Raw genomic sequence first — 12,964 nt, 5'->3', positions numbered from 1 at the left:
CCCATGTGCTGCCGCCTTCCCCCTGGGCTGAGGAATGCAGCCATGTGTGCAGGAGCACCGTCAGCCTCCAGCACTGTGGGCAGGGCTCTTCACTTTCTGGGCCGTGATTTCCCTTTATGGAAGAAAATGAAAACTAGGCCCCACCAGAGTTTGGTTTCTTGAGTGTGGTGAAGGGGGAGGGAACCAAAACGACTCCTAAAAGAGGATATGGTGAATTTGACTTACACCAATAAGCATTCATGTTATTTCTTTACTTTAGGTGAAAGTTTGAAGGGTGAGTCCTTAAATATATATTTGCTCCTGTTGTTTACACTTTATGCAGAATTTCACAAACCCTTTTTGATCACGACCCAGTTTAAAAACATTTCCCAACCTCATATATACACTTAAGTATATTTTAACTGAAACAAAAATCTCATTAAACAATACCTACCCTTATACATACAATACATTCCGATATTTTATTTTCAGTTCTCTTCCTGTTCATACTTTTTAAATCTTGGTCACGATCCACTAAACTGATTTCCTGGCCCTCTGATGGGTCATAGTTCCCACTTTAAAAAAAACACTGCCCAGGGTACACATTACAGAACTGTTCCACATCCATGATCTTACTTGGTTTTCAGCCTCCTGGGTGACTGGTGTATGTATCCTATTTTACTAAGGAAGTAAAGGGCACCATGAGCTGAATTGTCCAAGGTGACAATCAAGTACCCAGTGCCCTTCAGATGTGGCTGGGACTCTGCACAACAGGGATTGCCCAGGGTGGCAAACACCATACCCCAATGCCCAGCCATTCCCTAGAGCAGAAAGACACTGAAGGAGTGGCTCCAGGACCCCCTGGGGAGGGAAGAGGAGTCTGTACAAAATAGCCTCAGGCAAACCAGAGGCTGACTGCTCAAATCCCTCTTCAAGGTGATTGGCCCCAAAATGGTTGCCAGCCCCCACCCAACCCTGGGACCAACTTCCTCCAGTAGGCTCCACCCCAAGCAGTTTCTTCGTGGGTCAAACCATCTCTGACTGCTTCTGTGGGTGTGGTTCCTGAGTCAGAGGGGCAGGAAGCTGCTTTGTCAGCCTCCAGGAAGAAAAGGTCATTTCTTCCCTGGCTCTGAGCTGAATGAGTTCGCTGCATGCTGTCCTACCAGCTTCTAAATATGGTTGTCAAGGAGGGACTCAGGTGAGTGCAGATGCTGCCGGTGTGGGGAGGAAGAAGGCATGGGGACAACTGACCTAAGAAGGGTCCAGTCTTCCCCCAAAACAGTCCAAATGGGAAGCACCAAAGCTAGCCCACTGAGTACCAGCTAAGCCATAGGTCCTGGGAAAAGGTGACTCCAAGAGGGGACATTGCACAGTGAGTAGAGAGACAGTCCATGCGTGGGGACGGTGGGGTGGAGGAAGACTGCAGGTCTCGTAGCCAGTGAAAAGTTGGACTCCTCTTGCTTCTCTGAACTCTGAACCCCCTTGGTGAGCCAGAAAGCAAAGGCTCGGAGGGTAAGTTCCCCATGTAACTGAGAGCTATCCCTATCCTTGCTGGGGCTGATTGTCCAGCACTGTAAATGTTCCTTCTTAAGAACTAGCAACTAACTGATCTTTAGCCTTTCTTGAAAGCAAGGAGAGTGGGGAGCAGAGCACAGCGTGGGGCTTGAGAGACCATCTGTAGGTGGAGGTGGGGTGGACCGGGTCCTCCTAAAAATATCTGACCAAGGAATGTGGAGGAGTGGTTCAGGCAGGAGTCTCTGTTGCCTAAGGGATCCCAGGCTAGGGCATGGGAGGAGGCAGGAGGAGCTGGTGGGTCCCCACCCCAGGCCTTTGTCTCAGCACCCTCCCAGACCTGACTGTTTGAGCTCACCTGGGCCACTCAAGGCCAGCTCAGCTTGGCTGCCCTGGCCCAGTGCCCAAGATAAGTATCAGCTCACCCTACCCTGGTTGGGAGGGGACTGATAGAGAGTAGGGACAGCCACTAAGGGCAGAGAAAGGCCTGCTCCAACCTTTCCCTGCCCCTTCAGCATGGCAAGTATCCCCCATAGTGCACCTCCTGAGGCATTCTTGCGAGTTGCCAGCACCAGTTTTGACCAGGCTTCCAGGGGCTGGAAAAAGCCCAGCTGCAGCCAGCTCTCCAGGAACTCAGAGAAGAGATGAAGACAGAGTGGAGAGGGGGGTTGGCTTCTTGCAGGAGAGATGCTGCCTGGAAACATGAGGTGACTTGGGAGGAGCCAAGCATATGGGGAAAAATAACAGCTGGGGACCCTTGATAAGAGAAGCCTCTGGGCTGAGCTGGGGCCAGGTCATAAAGAGCCCAAATGCCATGCTAGAAGTTCTGGCTTGGAAGTCAGACACCCCTAAGTTCAAAGCTCAGCCCCACCACTTAACTTTCAGCAGCCTTGTGACCCTGAGCAAGTGATTTCACTTTTCTGAGCCTCAATTTACTCTTTTATAAAGTAGAGATAATCTCAGCATCTTCAAGGGGTTGTGGTCACACCTCAATAAGACAGGCATAAAAAACACTTAGCAGGGTGTCCAGCTCAGTAAGTGTCTGGGGCTATTAATAAAGAGTCCAGGCTTAATCCTGAAGAAAATGGAGTTTTAAGTGAAGGCATAACAGTTTGGGAAAGAGAATGAAGACAAAAGAACCCATTCATAGCTTCACTCATTCACTAAACAAATAATTATTAATACCACAAATTATGAGTCAGGTTCTGAAATTTGGCACAAAGACTATAAAGTCTAATAAAGAAGAGAAACTCACAGCCTAGTGGGGCAGACAATCGCCTGGTACAGTTTGGAAAGTGCTAAAGGAAAAGGTACAGAGGAGCTTGTTGGGGGAGGGGCATTGGAGATGGGGTAGAGGAAGGCTTCACAAAGGAGGAAGCCGAGTCTTAAGGAATTATTTGGAGCTTGTTGATAAGATGGAAAGGAGCAATCTGGCAAACATATGAAGGTGGGGAGGACACAAAGTCGTGGCAAACTTAGGAAAAATCATGGTGCAGGGTGAATGCTGGAGACTAGGAGGCAGGTTCGAAGATTGTTACTGGAATCCAATGACACATGAATAGAACAGTGGGGGTGGACAGCAGGGAGCTTTGGGCACCAGGACAGAGGTAGAAGCATAGAATTTGGTGACTGAGTGCTGTCAGGGGGTGGGGGGAGAAAGGGTCCCACTTGGGTCACTGGGGCCAGTCACTGAGAACACAGAAGGATGAAGAGATCAGGGGAAATGCAAACTGCAGCTTGAGAAGCACTGAGTTTGTGGTGTCAGTGGGATGCCCAGGTGGACACAGCTGTCCAGGGAACAAATGATACCTGAGGCCAGTGCTCAGCAAGAGGGCTGGGCTGGAGTCACTGGTAGAGAGAAGCCAAGTAGTGAAAGAGGATCCCCAGAGAACTGTAACTGAGATCTGAATGTCAAGAATGACAAACCATGCAAAAGTGAGCTGTAAGCCTGGGCAGGGTGACATAGGAGAGGTCAGCAGGGGCGGAAGCCACAGAACTTGTTAGACCAGGGATGTAGATTTTATTTTAAGAGCAGTGAGAAGTCACTGGAAGACCTTGAAGAGGGGAGAGGCATATTCTCATGTATGCTTTTGAAAACTCGTTGTGGAGAATGAATTGTAGTGAGCAAGAGTAGAAGCTGGGAGGTTGGTGAGGGGCTAGGAAGGTTATCCAGGTGGGAGGCACAATGGCCAGGAGCAGCATGAGAGGAAGTGATGGCAAGAGCCCCACAGTTTGCTGGTGGACTGAATGTGGAGAATGAGAGAGAGGAGGGACCAAAGAGGACTCCTGGACATCCAGCTTGAGAAATGGGGTACAGAGGTCAATGTGATGTCATTCACCAAGATGGAGAAGACAAACGTGGGGAGCAGGTTTCCCAGGAAAACCAAGAGCTCCTTTGTGACCATATAACTTTGAGGTTCTGGTGAAACACTCAAATAGAGAGGTCAGGTGGCCACCAATGCCTGCAGGTGCCCTCTGTCACTGTAACCTTGATGCCCAGATCTGTCCCATGAGAGGCTCCAGGAAGTGAAGTCAGATGGAGGTGACCAGAACATAAGAGGAAGTTGGGAGTATGGCATGATAAAAAGTTATATAGATAGGTAAAGTTATACAAATGTACCTAAAAAAGTTATATAGGGCTGGCCCGTGGCTCACTTGGGAGCATGTGGTGCTGATGACACCAAGGCCACAGGTTCAGATCCCTGTTAAGGGATGGCCGGTTGGCTCACTTGGGAGCATGTGGTGCTGATGACACCAAGGCCACAGGTTCAGATCCCTATTGCCCGTGGCTCACTTGGGAGCATGTGGTGCTGATGACACCAAGGCCACAGGTTCAGATCCCTGTTAAGCTTCTTCACCCAGTCTTTTCTCCAGGAGCTGGTGGTCTCTCAAGAAATGGGGTCTGTTTAACCAACACAGTCCCTTTAGTGTCCCTCCCATCCTGGCTTCTTCTCCCAATCTACACCCTATGTGACTTTAACATATATCTTTCTGCATTTGTTAAAAAAAAAATTAAAAGCCCCACTTCCCAGGCAGAGAAAATGAGAAGTTAAAAAAAAAAAAAATGGTGTAATGCAAAGGTTGGCAAACTTTTTCTGTAAAAGGTATAGGAAATATTTTAGGTTTGCAGGTCACATAAGGTCTCTGTTTCATATTCTTTGCCTCCTCTTTCTCCTTTCTTCAACCCTTTAAAAATGTAAAAACCTCTTCCCAGTGTAATGGAAGAACATAAGACTTGAGGATTCAAAGGGGGGGGGGGGTCTGGCACTTCCTAGCTGTGATTTGGAGCAATTCCCTCCATCTCTGGGCCTCTCAGCACCTCAACTGTAAAAGAGAAACCATACTCCTTTTTCATGAGGCTGATCCAAGAAATAAAGACAATTATGAATATAAGGTGCTATATATTAGAATAAAAATTAAAAGGGCTGGCCTGTGGCTCACTTGGGAGAGTGAGGTGCTGATAACACCAGGGGCATGGGTTCAGATCCCTATATAGGGATGGCTGGTTAGCTCACTTGGGAGAGTGTGGTGCTGACAACACCAAGTCAAGGGTTAAGATCCCCTTACCAGTCATCTTTAAAAAAAAAAAAAGTTATATAGACAATGAAATAATAAATGCTCATTACATAAAGTCAAACATTGTACAAGTGTATTGAGCAAAACGTTGGAGTCCCCTCCTCCTCCAATCTCAGCCTATCACTAGCTGTCTGGTGTGTCTCCCTCAAAATCCACACTGTCCAATATGATAGCCAAATGTGGCTACTGAGCACTCGAAATGTGGCTAGTTCCAGTTGAAATGTACTGTAAGTCTAATATACACATTTGATTTAGTATTTAGACTTAGTATAAAACAAGAATGGGAAATATCTCAATAATTTTTATATTGATTCCATGTTGAAATAACATTTTGGATATGCTGGGTTAAATAAAAATATTGTTAAAATGAGTTTATACCTGTTTCTTTTTACTTTTTAAATGTGGCCACTAGAATATTTTTAATTACATATGTGGCTCACATCATATTTCTATTGGACGATGCTGTTCTAAGATCTTTTCCTACGCATTATAAAACAACATCAATACACGTGATTGTAAACACATGGATACACAGGTATAGGAGCTTCCCTCACAGAAGTGAAATCTGCCTCTACATATTACTTGTTATTCCCTTTTCCCCCTTAATACATTAGGATCTTTTTCAGGGAGTACATATATATCTACCTCATCCTTTTTATAACAGCTATGTTGTATCAATGTGCATAATGCATTCATCCAATTCCCTACTGATGAACACTGAAATTGTGTACATCCATTTGCTTTTTCAAACAATGCTGCAAGAACATTCTTAGACTGCTCAATGTGCAGCCTCCATTCCTAGAGGCAGGAAACCTGCGTCAGGGTGTGTAAGCTCTGACGATAGTACAGTGGAGGAGCAAGATTCTGAAGGCTTCTTGGACATGGCTAAGAGAAGTGGGCTTTATCCTGCAGTCTGCAGGAAGCCTAACACAACTTGGGTTTTTTTGCAAATTGCTAACTGTATTTTTCCTTCACTAGCAAAGGCAATATAATTATGTTACAGACAATTGGGGAGAAAAAACAAAAGGAAAAAATCCTACTATAATCTTATTGCACAAACTCTTGAGTTTTTCCTCTTAGTCATTTTCTGGTGCATGTTTTTATTATTGCTAAATTGTAATCATAGTGCGTATCAATTTCAGGTCTTGCTTTTTTCCTTTAACCTTCCTGCATAAGCATTTTTCCTTGTGATTGCAGAGTCTTCATAACAAGGTTTATTTCATCAGTCCTTCAGCTGGACACTAAAGCCTTTTTCAGTTATATCTGAGTGGCTCAGATAAAGTCCTTTCCTGTGACTTCAAACATCTTCTCCACAGACACTTTCCAAGCAGCATTCAACCAAGCTCAAGTCTCCCTTATGTAAAAGAAACAAACACCTCCATCAATCCCACCCCTTGACCCGCTCCAGTTGCCATCTGTCTCTTTTCTCCTTACTTCTGGAAACTTCTGGATAGAGTCCACTCCCGCCGCCACCACCCCCGGCCTCTGCCTTAACCCCTGCACCTCCCACTTAACTACCCGCTCAGTCTCCCTCCCATTGCCACCTGGCCCAGGCCCAGCCTCCTCTCCCTCTGTGCTCTCTCCCTCTCTCCCATGACATCCTTCCCTCCGGGAGAATCCCAAAACTCTCTCCTGAGCCTGCCTGCCTTGTGGGCTCCAGCCCCTACCTCCAACCAATCAAGCATCTTCTTTTCCAGTCTCCCAGCCCTGTCCCTCTAATCAAGGTCAAGTCCTGCCCATTCCACCTCTTGACAGTCCTTCACCTCTTACTCCTCCCCAGACAGCTGCCTACGCTCTGGTTCATGCCCCCAGTAGCTCCCACAGGCTGGCACCTGGCCCCTCACTCGTCTTCCTGCCTCCAGCTACTCCCTCCTTCCCACCCAACTATATCCAGGCTCAACAGTTCAGTTGGAGTATTTTTTTTTTTTCCAAATAAAAATCTGACTGTGTCACTCCCTGGAGGAAATACTTGGCCTTCAAGATGAAATGCAAAACCCTAAGCCTGGAATGCGGGCCCTGGGTGACCTCTCAGCCTGATCTCTCACCACTCCCCATCTGCATTCCACACTCCACCGCTGTGGAACAACTTGCAGTTCCATTTGTATTCCAGGCTTTCACTCACCTCCTCACTTTGGCACAGTGTTGTTTTCTTTTCATGGACCTCGGACCTCCCTTCCGCCTCTACTGCCTTCTCTGCCTGGATAACTTCTAACTCTTCAGGTCCTAACTTAGAGGTCACCTCCTCCAGGAAGCCTCCTGACTTCCTCCTCATCTGCCAAGGCTTAGGTGCCACCCTCTAATTTGCCCTCATAACATCTTGTATTTATCCTAATCACAGTATTCACTGTGCTGTGTTCCCTTCATCTGTTTCCAGTCTGTTATGTGACCCATTCCCTCACTCCCCTCCCCTGATCCCACCCCACCCCATCTTCCTGACTCCACACCCTGACAGGGTCTGTGTCTCATTCACATCTAAATCCTTGATCTAGCACAGTGCTTGATGCTGAGCTTGTGCCCAATAAACATATGCTGAATGCATGACTGAACAGAAACCAGTCACCATCTTGATGTACAGACTTTTTCCATACTGAGGATTATCTCCTTTGAACAGGTTCCCAGAAGCTGGGGTTATTGAATCAAAGGGGATAAATACTGAAAGCCTTCCATTCCCATAGCTAAATAGCTTTCAAGAGAGTGTGGCAATTTACACTCATACCAGCAAGCACAAGAGTGCCTATCTCGGTGTATTCTTGCAGCATGGCTATTTTCATTATGTCTTTTTTTTAAAGTGCTCATTTTATAGGCAAAACATACCACCTTGCTCTAATTTGTATGTCTTTGATTACTGGTGAGGGTGAACATTTTTCCATATGTTTGCATTTCTTCTTTTAGAATTTACTTGTTCGGGGCCAACCCCGTGGCTCACTCGGGAGAGTGCGGTGCTGGGAGCGCAGCGGCGCTCCCGCCATGGGTTTGGATCCTATATAGGGATGGCTGGTGCGCTCACTGGCTGAGCACGGTCACAAAAAAGGCCAAAAAAAAAAGAATTTACTTGTTCGTGTGACATGGAAACTTGAGGCAGGTTGATTTTTTACGAGATGACTCTGGGGGCTGTGTAGGGAGTCACTGGAAGTAGGAAGGGAGCTGCTGCAGCAGTCCTGGTGATGGATGAGCGGGCCAGGAGCACCGTGGGGACCATGGGGCAGAGATCAAGGAGGCCAAGCCAACCCAACCTGCGGACCGACAGCAGATGCCAGAGAGGAGTCAGGGTGCACCCAGGTTTCTGGCTTGGCCAGCTGAACAGAAGGAGGTGCTCTGTGCTGAAATGGTGCCCAGGTAGATATATTCACACACAAACAACTGCAAAGTGTTTCTCAGAGCTATTTAATAGATACACTTGCTGAGGAACAGTTAAGTGCGGGAGCAGAAAAGGCAGAGGCAGGAGGGTCTGATCCAGTCAGGCTTCTTAAAAGAGACCACGGGGAACCAGACTTTGGAAGGATTTGTAGGGCAGGGAGTGGAGCTGGGAAGTTGCCCAGGGCATGATGAGGGTCTGTTCAGGAAGAAGGATAATCATCATATCAGTAGCTAAAGTTTAGTGAGTGAGGCCATGTTCTAAGCACTTAGCTTGTGTTAACTCAATGTCCACAACAGCCCTCTGAGGCAGGTATTCTTATTATCCCCATTTTATAGATGAGAAGACTGACATACAGAGGGCCAGATCTTCTTTGCCCAAGGTCAGACACCTAATAAGTAGTGGAGCTGGAAGTCAAACCTGGGGATCTGGCCCCAGTGTCTGTGCTCCTCGCCATATGGTTTCAGTCTCTCTAGAGGCATGAGCACACAGCAGCAGAGGGGAGAATAGGATGAGCTCCTCAGGAGGAGCTTATAATGATTCTCAACATTTGGGGCCCTTCCAAGAAACAGCTATCCTGGACAAATCCCAAAGCCCACTTCCTCTGCATCAGAAATGGGGCTATTGAACTCTGCTGGAGGAACTTGCCCCACCTGGTGACAGAAGCTGTCACAGACATGTGTTCTCTGACCACAGACAGCCCAGCAACTTATCTCTAAGTCTTAGCTCTTAACTCCCAGCCACCAAGCCTCAAGCTCCCCTGCATCCTTTCCCAGCTTCTCTTCCTGTCCAAGGTCATCCCACCCAGGCTAAGCACCCCAACCCCTAATGCTATCATCCCCCAGCCCTCCCCAAGTTCATGCCCCAAAGCACTGCTGGGGATAGCAAAGAATTAGACACCTAAATGCTCATCAGCAGGGGCCTGGTTAGGTAAGTTATGCTATCTCCAACCAATTGCATAGTAGGCAGCTGGACAAAAGGGTGAGGAAGTTCTTAAATACTGAAATGGAATAATCTCAGAGAGATAATGGTCAGTGAAAATGCAAGGTGCAGGGCCGGCCCGGTGGCTCACTCGGGAGAGTGCGGTGCTGATAACACCAAGGCCCCGGGTTCGGATCCCATATAGGGATGGCCGGTTCGCTCACTGGGTGAGCGTGGTGCTGACAACACCAAGTCAAGGGTTAAGATCCCCTTACCGGTCATCTTTTAAAAAAAAAAGAAAATGCAAGGTGCAGAATAGCATGTCCACTGTGCTATCATGTGTGTTGGGGGGGAATGAAAGGGAGAGTATTTGCTACCATATTAATATTTGCCTGTATATGAAAAGACTCTCTGGAAGGACACACAAGAAACATGTAACACTGCGTGGCTGCAAATAGAGACTTTTACTGTATACACTCTTCGATCCCTTGGCTCACTCGGTAGAGTGCGGTGCTGATAACACCAAGGCCATGGGTTCGGATCCCATATAGGGATGGCCGGTTCGCTCACTGGGTGAGCGTGGTGCTGACAACACCAAGTCAAGGGTTAAGATCCCCTTACCGGTCATCTTTTAAAAAAAAAAGAAAATGCAAGGTGCAGAATAGCATGTCCACTGTGCTATCATGTGTGTTGGGGGGGAATGAAAGGGAGAGTATTTGCTACCATATTAATATTTGCCTGTATATGAAAAGACTCTCTGGAAGGACACACAAGAAACATGTAACACTGCGTGGCTGCAAATAGAGACTTTTACTGTATACACTCTTCGATCCCTTTGAATGTCTGTACCATGTGAATGGAACATTCATATCCAAAACAACAACAATATTAAAATTACACAAATAAATTTTCATATAAGTGTGTAGGTATACGTGTGTATATAAATGCATTACTGATGCCCCTCCCCCCCAGGGCCTGGAAGAGAACCTTCTGGCAGCTGATCCTTCTTGCACTTGGCCTCTTGTACCTGCTCCTGTATGGGATCCCTATAGTCAGGTACAAGCCCCTTCTCCAGCACTTGAGGTGGAACCCCAGGGTCAGGGTTAAAGAGGATCTTTCCAAGTACCTCCTCGAGGGATGGTGGGTGGTGGCTAGCTCAGCCTGGACAAGTGTCCCTGTGGGTTCTCCCTCCTTGTAAGGAGTAAAGCAAGAGGGCTCCCGAGCAGGCTGACATGCACCTCACTGCTGCCCCCACCCCACAGGCACCTGGAAGTCCTCATCCCTATGGGCGTCTGCTCTTCGGCCACAATGCCCCTGAGAGACAACTTCACGGGTGTCCTGCTTCCCTGGTAAGGAGCTACCATCCCTTCCATGCTGAGAGCACTCATAAACCCTACAGAACTCTGCCCCATGTCCCTGCCCTCCTCACATCCCCCACCCCAGCAGGGTTAGCGGCTCCACCTACCAACCCTAGCAGCCCCATGGGGCCACACATCTCCCAGTCCTCTGTCTGTGTTGGTTCTGAGTTAGAGGCTTCTAGGAGCAGAGACAGAATCAGATACACTTGTGGGTCCCTAGGGCCCAGACCTGGGGAGGTGGCAGTGAGCAAGCAGCAAGTAGGTGGATGAATGGAGCTGTCTCCCCATCCCTGCCCTGGCCAGGGCCCGGCCTGAAGTCCTGACCTGTACCTCCTGGGGGGCCCCCATTATTTGGGATGGCACCTTCAACCCAGATATGGCCCAGCAAGAAGCTGGAAAGCAGAACCTCACCATTGGACTGACTGTCTTTGCTGTAGGCAGGTAAGGCCTGGGGCGGGGGAGTGGTGCTGTTCAGGTAGGGAGCAGAAGGGGTGTGCATGCGATGAAAGAGGTGGGGCACCCTACCCTGTTCCCTTGTGCCATGGAATCCCAAAGTGAAGATAGAGACGAAGGCAGCATGACCTAGACTCCCAGGATGAGTGCAAAACCACCCTTCTCCTCCCTGGACACCCACACCATAGATCCCACCCAACACAGGCAGCCAGGGGCTCAGAACTATGTCTAGAAGGAACCTGCCTAGCAGCTGGGGCAGGTCCATCTGGTGGCACCGAAAGAATGATCTGGCTGCAAAGTGCCCTTTGGAGGTCAGCGGCTCAGGTGCAGGCACACAGGGTGGGGGTGGGATGGCAGTGAGGTTTTGCCAAGCAAATCTGGCTGAGGGAAAGGGGCTGAGGAGCTGAGTGGTTTTGCAAGAAAGTGCATCTGAGCTGGGTAAAGAAGTAAGTGAAGAGAGGAGGGAGGTGACAAATACTGAGAAAGTGGCAGGGTCACCAGATTAGTGGACTCAATGAGATAGGACTGTTGCAAGGGGAGGGGTGGTAATCAGAGCAAATGAGCTGGAAGAATAGAGTCCTCACAGAGTGGGGTGGATAAGGTTGTAATTTTGAAGGTGGGACAGACACTGACGATGACCGAATCAAGGGAGTAGCCATGGGGGCAGGTGACCGAGGAGGGTGGAGAACAGAATGACTACAGGAGAGGACATCAATCAAGGAACTAGAGGCCTGGGCAATGGATGGGCCTCCAGGTGTGGAGATGAAATGTCAGGGGCACTGACCTCCCCATTACGGATGGGAGGAGGTGTCCAAGCTGGATGTCCACCTGCCAGAAATGATGCAAAGGGGACTCCTAGCTAAGAGTGGAAATCAGATCCTACAACCTTAAGATACAGAGAGGCAGAGTTCAGGGCACTTAAAGGAAGCATTTCTAATAATGAAATAGGCTATTTGGGGAAGGTAGTGAGAGCTTCCGATCCAGGAAGAAATATTGGAAAGGCTAGAGAAGAAATTCTGTCATACCTCAGACAACTCTTTAAGGCTCTTCCAACTCTGTCCCCCACACTCTAGAAGGGAGAGAAAGCCAGGAGGGCCACTGAAAGGCAAGAGGGCAAAGAGGACCAAGGGATGACTCATGGACCAGGCAGGCAGAACTGCTGGGCCACTGAGGGCCTTGGACTTTCCCAGGGCCTCAGTGCCCCCACTTCCATTATAGATGCTCAGTAGGGTGTTCCTGTAGCAGACCCAGGGGTCAGAATCTCAAGGAGCAGAAATTCTGTGATCCTGAAGTCCTGAGATCCAAGATGCAGTGAGTGCAACACCCTGGGATGCTGAACTTTCCTAGGTCTTTGATTCCAGTTTCCCATAGTTCCATCAGGAAGTCAGCAAATGTAAGCAAAGGTGCAAGCTCCAATGCCAAGGTAGTTTCAAACCCTGGCTCTACCACTTATCAATTGTGTACACTTGCCCAAGTCACTAAAACTCTTTAAATGAGATAATGCACTTTGACTTGGAACAGTGTCTGCCACAAGATACATGTTCAAAACATTAGGCATTATTACAACTATTTTAAAACCCTAAGATCCCAAGGTCTGTTTATATATATATCATACAGTATTCCAAGCTTTCCGGTTACCTGTGTAAGGAAAGACTACAAACTCAGTGACTTAAAACAACAACATATTAGGCCGACCCTGTGGCTCACTCAGGAGAGTGCGGCACTGGGAGCACAGTGGCGCGGGAGCGCCGAGGCCGTAGGTTCGGATCCTATATAGGGATGGCTGGTGCACTCACTGGCTGAGTGCGGT

At 48.2% G+C, this 12,964-nt stretch overlaps 1 protein-coding gene across 1 annotated transcript in view; it reads left to right on the top strand.

Annotated features, from left to right (window-relative positions):
- Positions 1 to 1,154: 1,154 nt before the first annotated feature.
- The window catches only part of A3GALT2 (alpha 1,3-galactosyltransferase 2), a 13,318-nt gene continuing 1,508 nt past the window's right edge, over positions 1,155 to 12,964 (top strand). Inside the window, exons 1-4 of the mRNA XM_008587086.1 lie at positions 1,155 to 1,177; positions 10,316 to 10,399; positions 10,606 to 10,692; positions 11,005 to 11,142. Of these exons, the coding sequence (XP_008585308.1) occupies positions 1,155 to 1,177; positions 10,316 to 10,399; positions 10,606 to 10,692; positions 11,005 to 11,142 (332 nt within the window). The remainder of the gene's footprint in view (positions 1,178 to 10,315; positions 10,400 to 10,605; positions 10,693 to 11,004; positions 11,143 to 12,964) is intronic.

Source organism: Galeopterus variegatus, unplaced genomic scaffold, assembly GCF_000696425.1.
Source record: "Galeopterus variegatus unplaced genomic scaffold, G_variegatus-3.0.2 Scaffold4246, whole genome shotgun sequence".
NCBI classification, from domain to species: Eukaryota; Metazoa; Chordata; class Mammalia; order Dermoptera; family Cynocephalidae; genus Galeopterus; species Galeopterus variegatus.
This window is presented reverse-complemented; position numbering and strand designations above follow the sequence as displayed.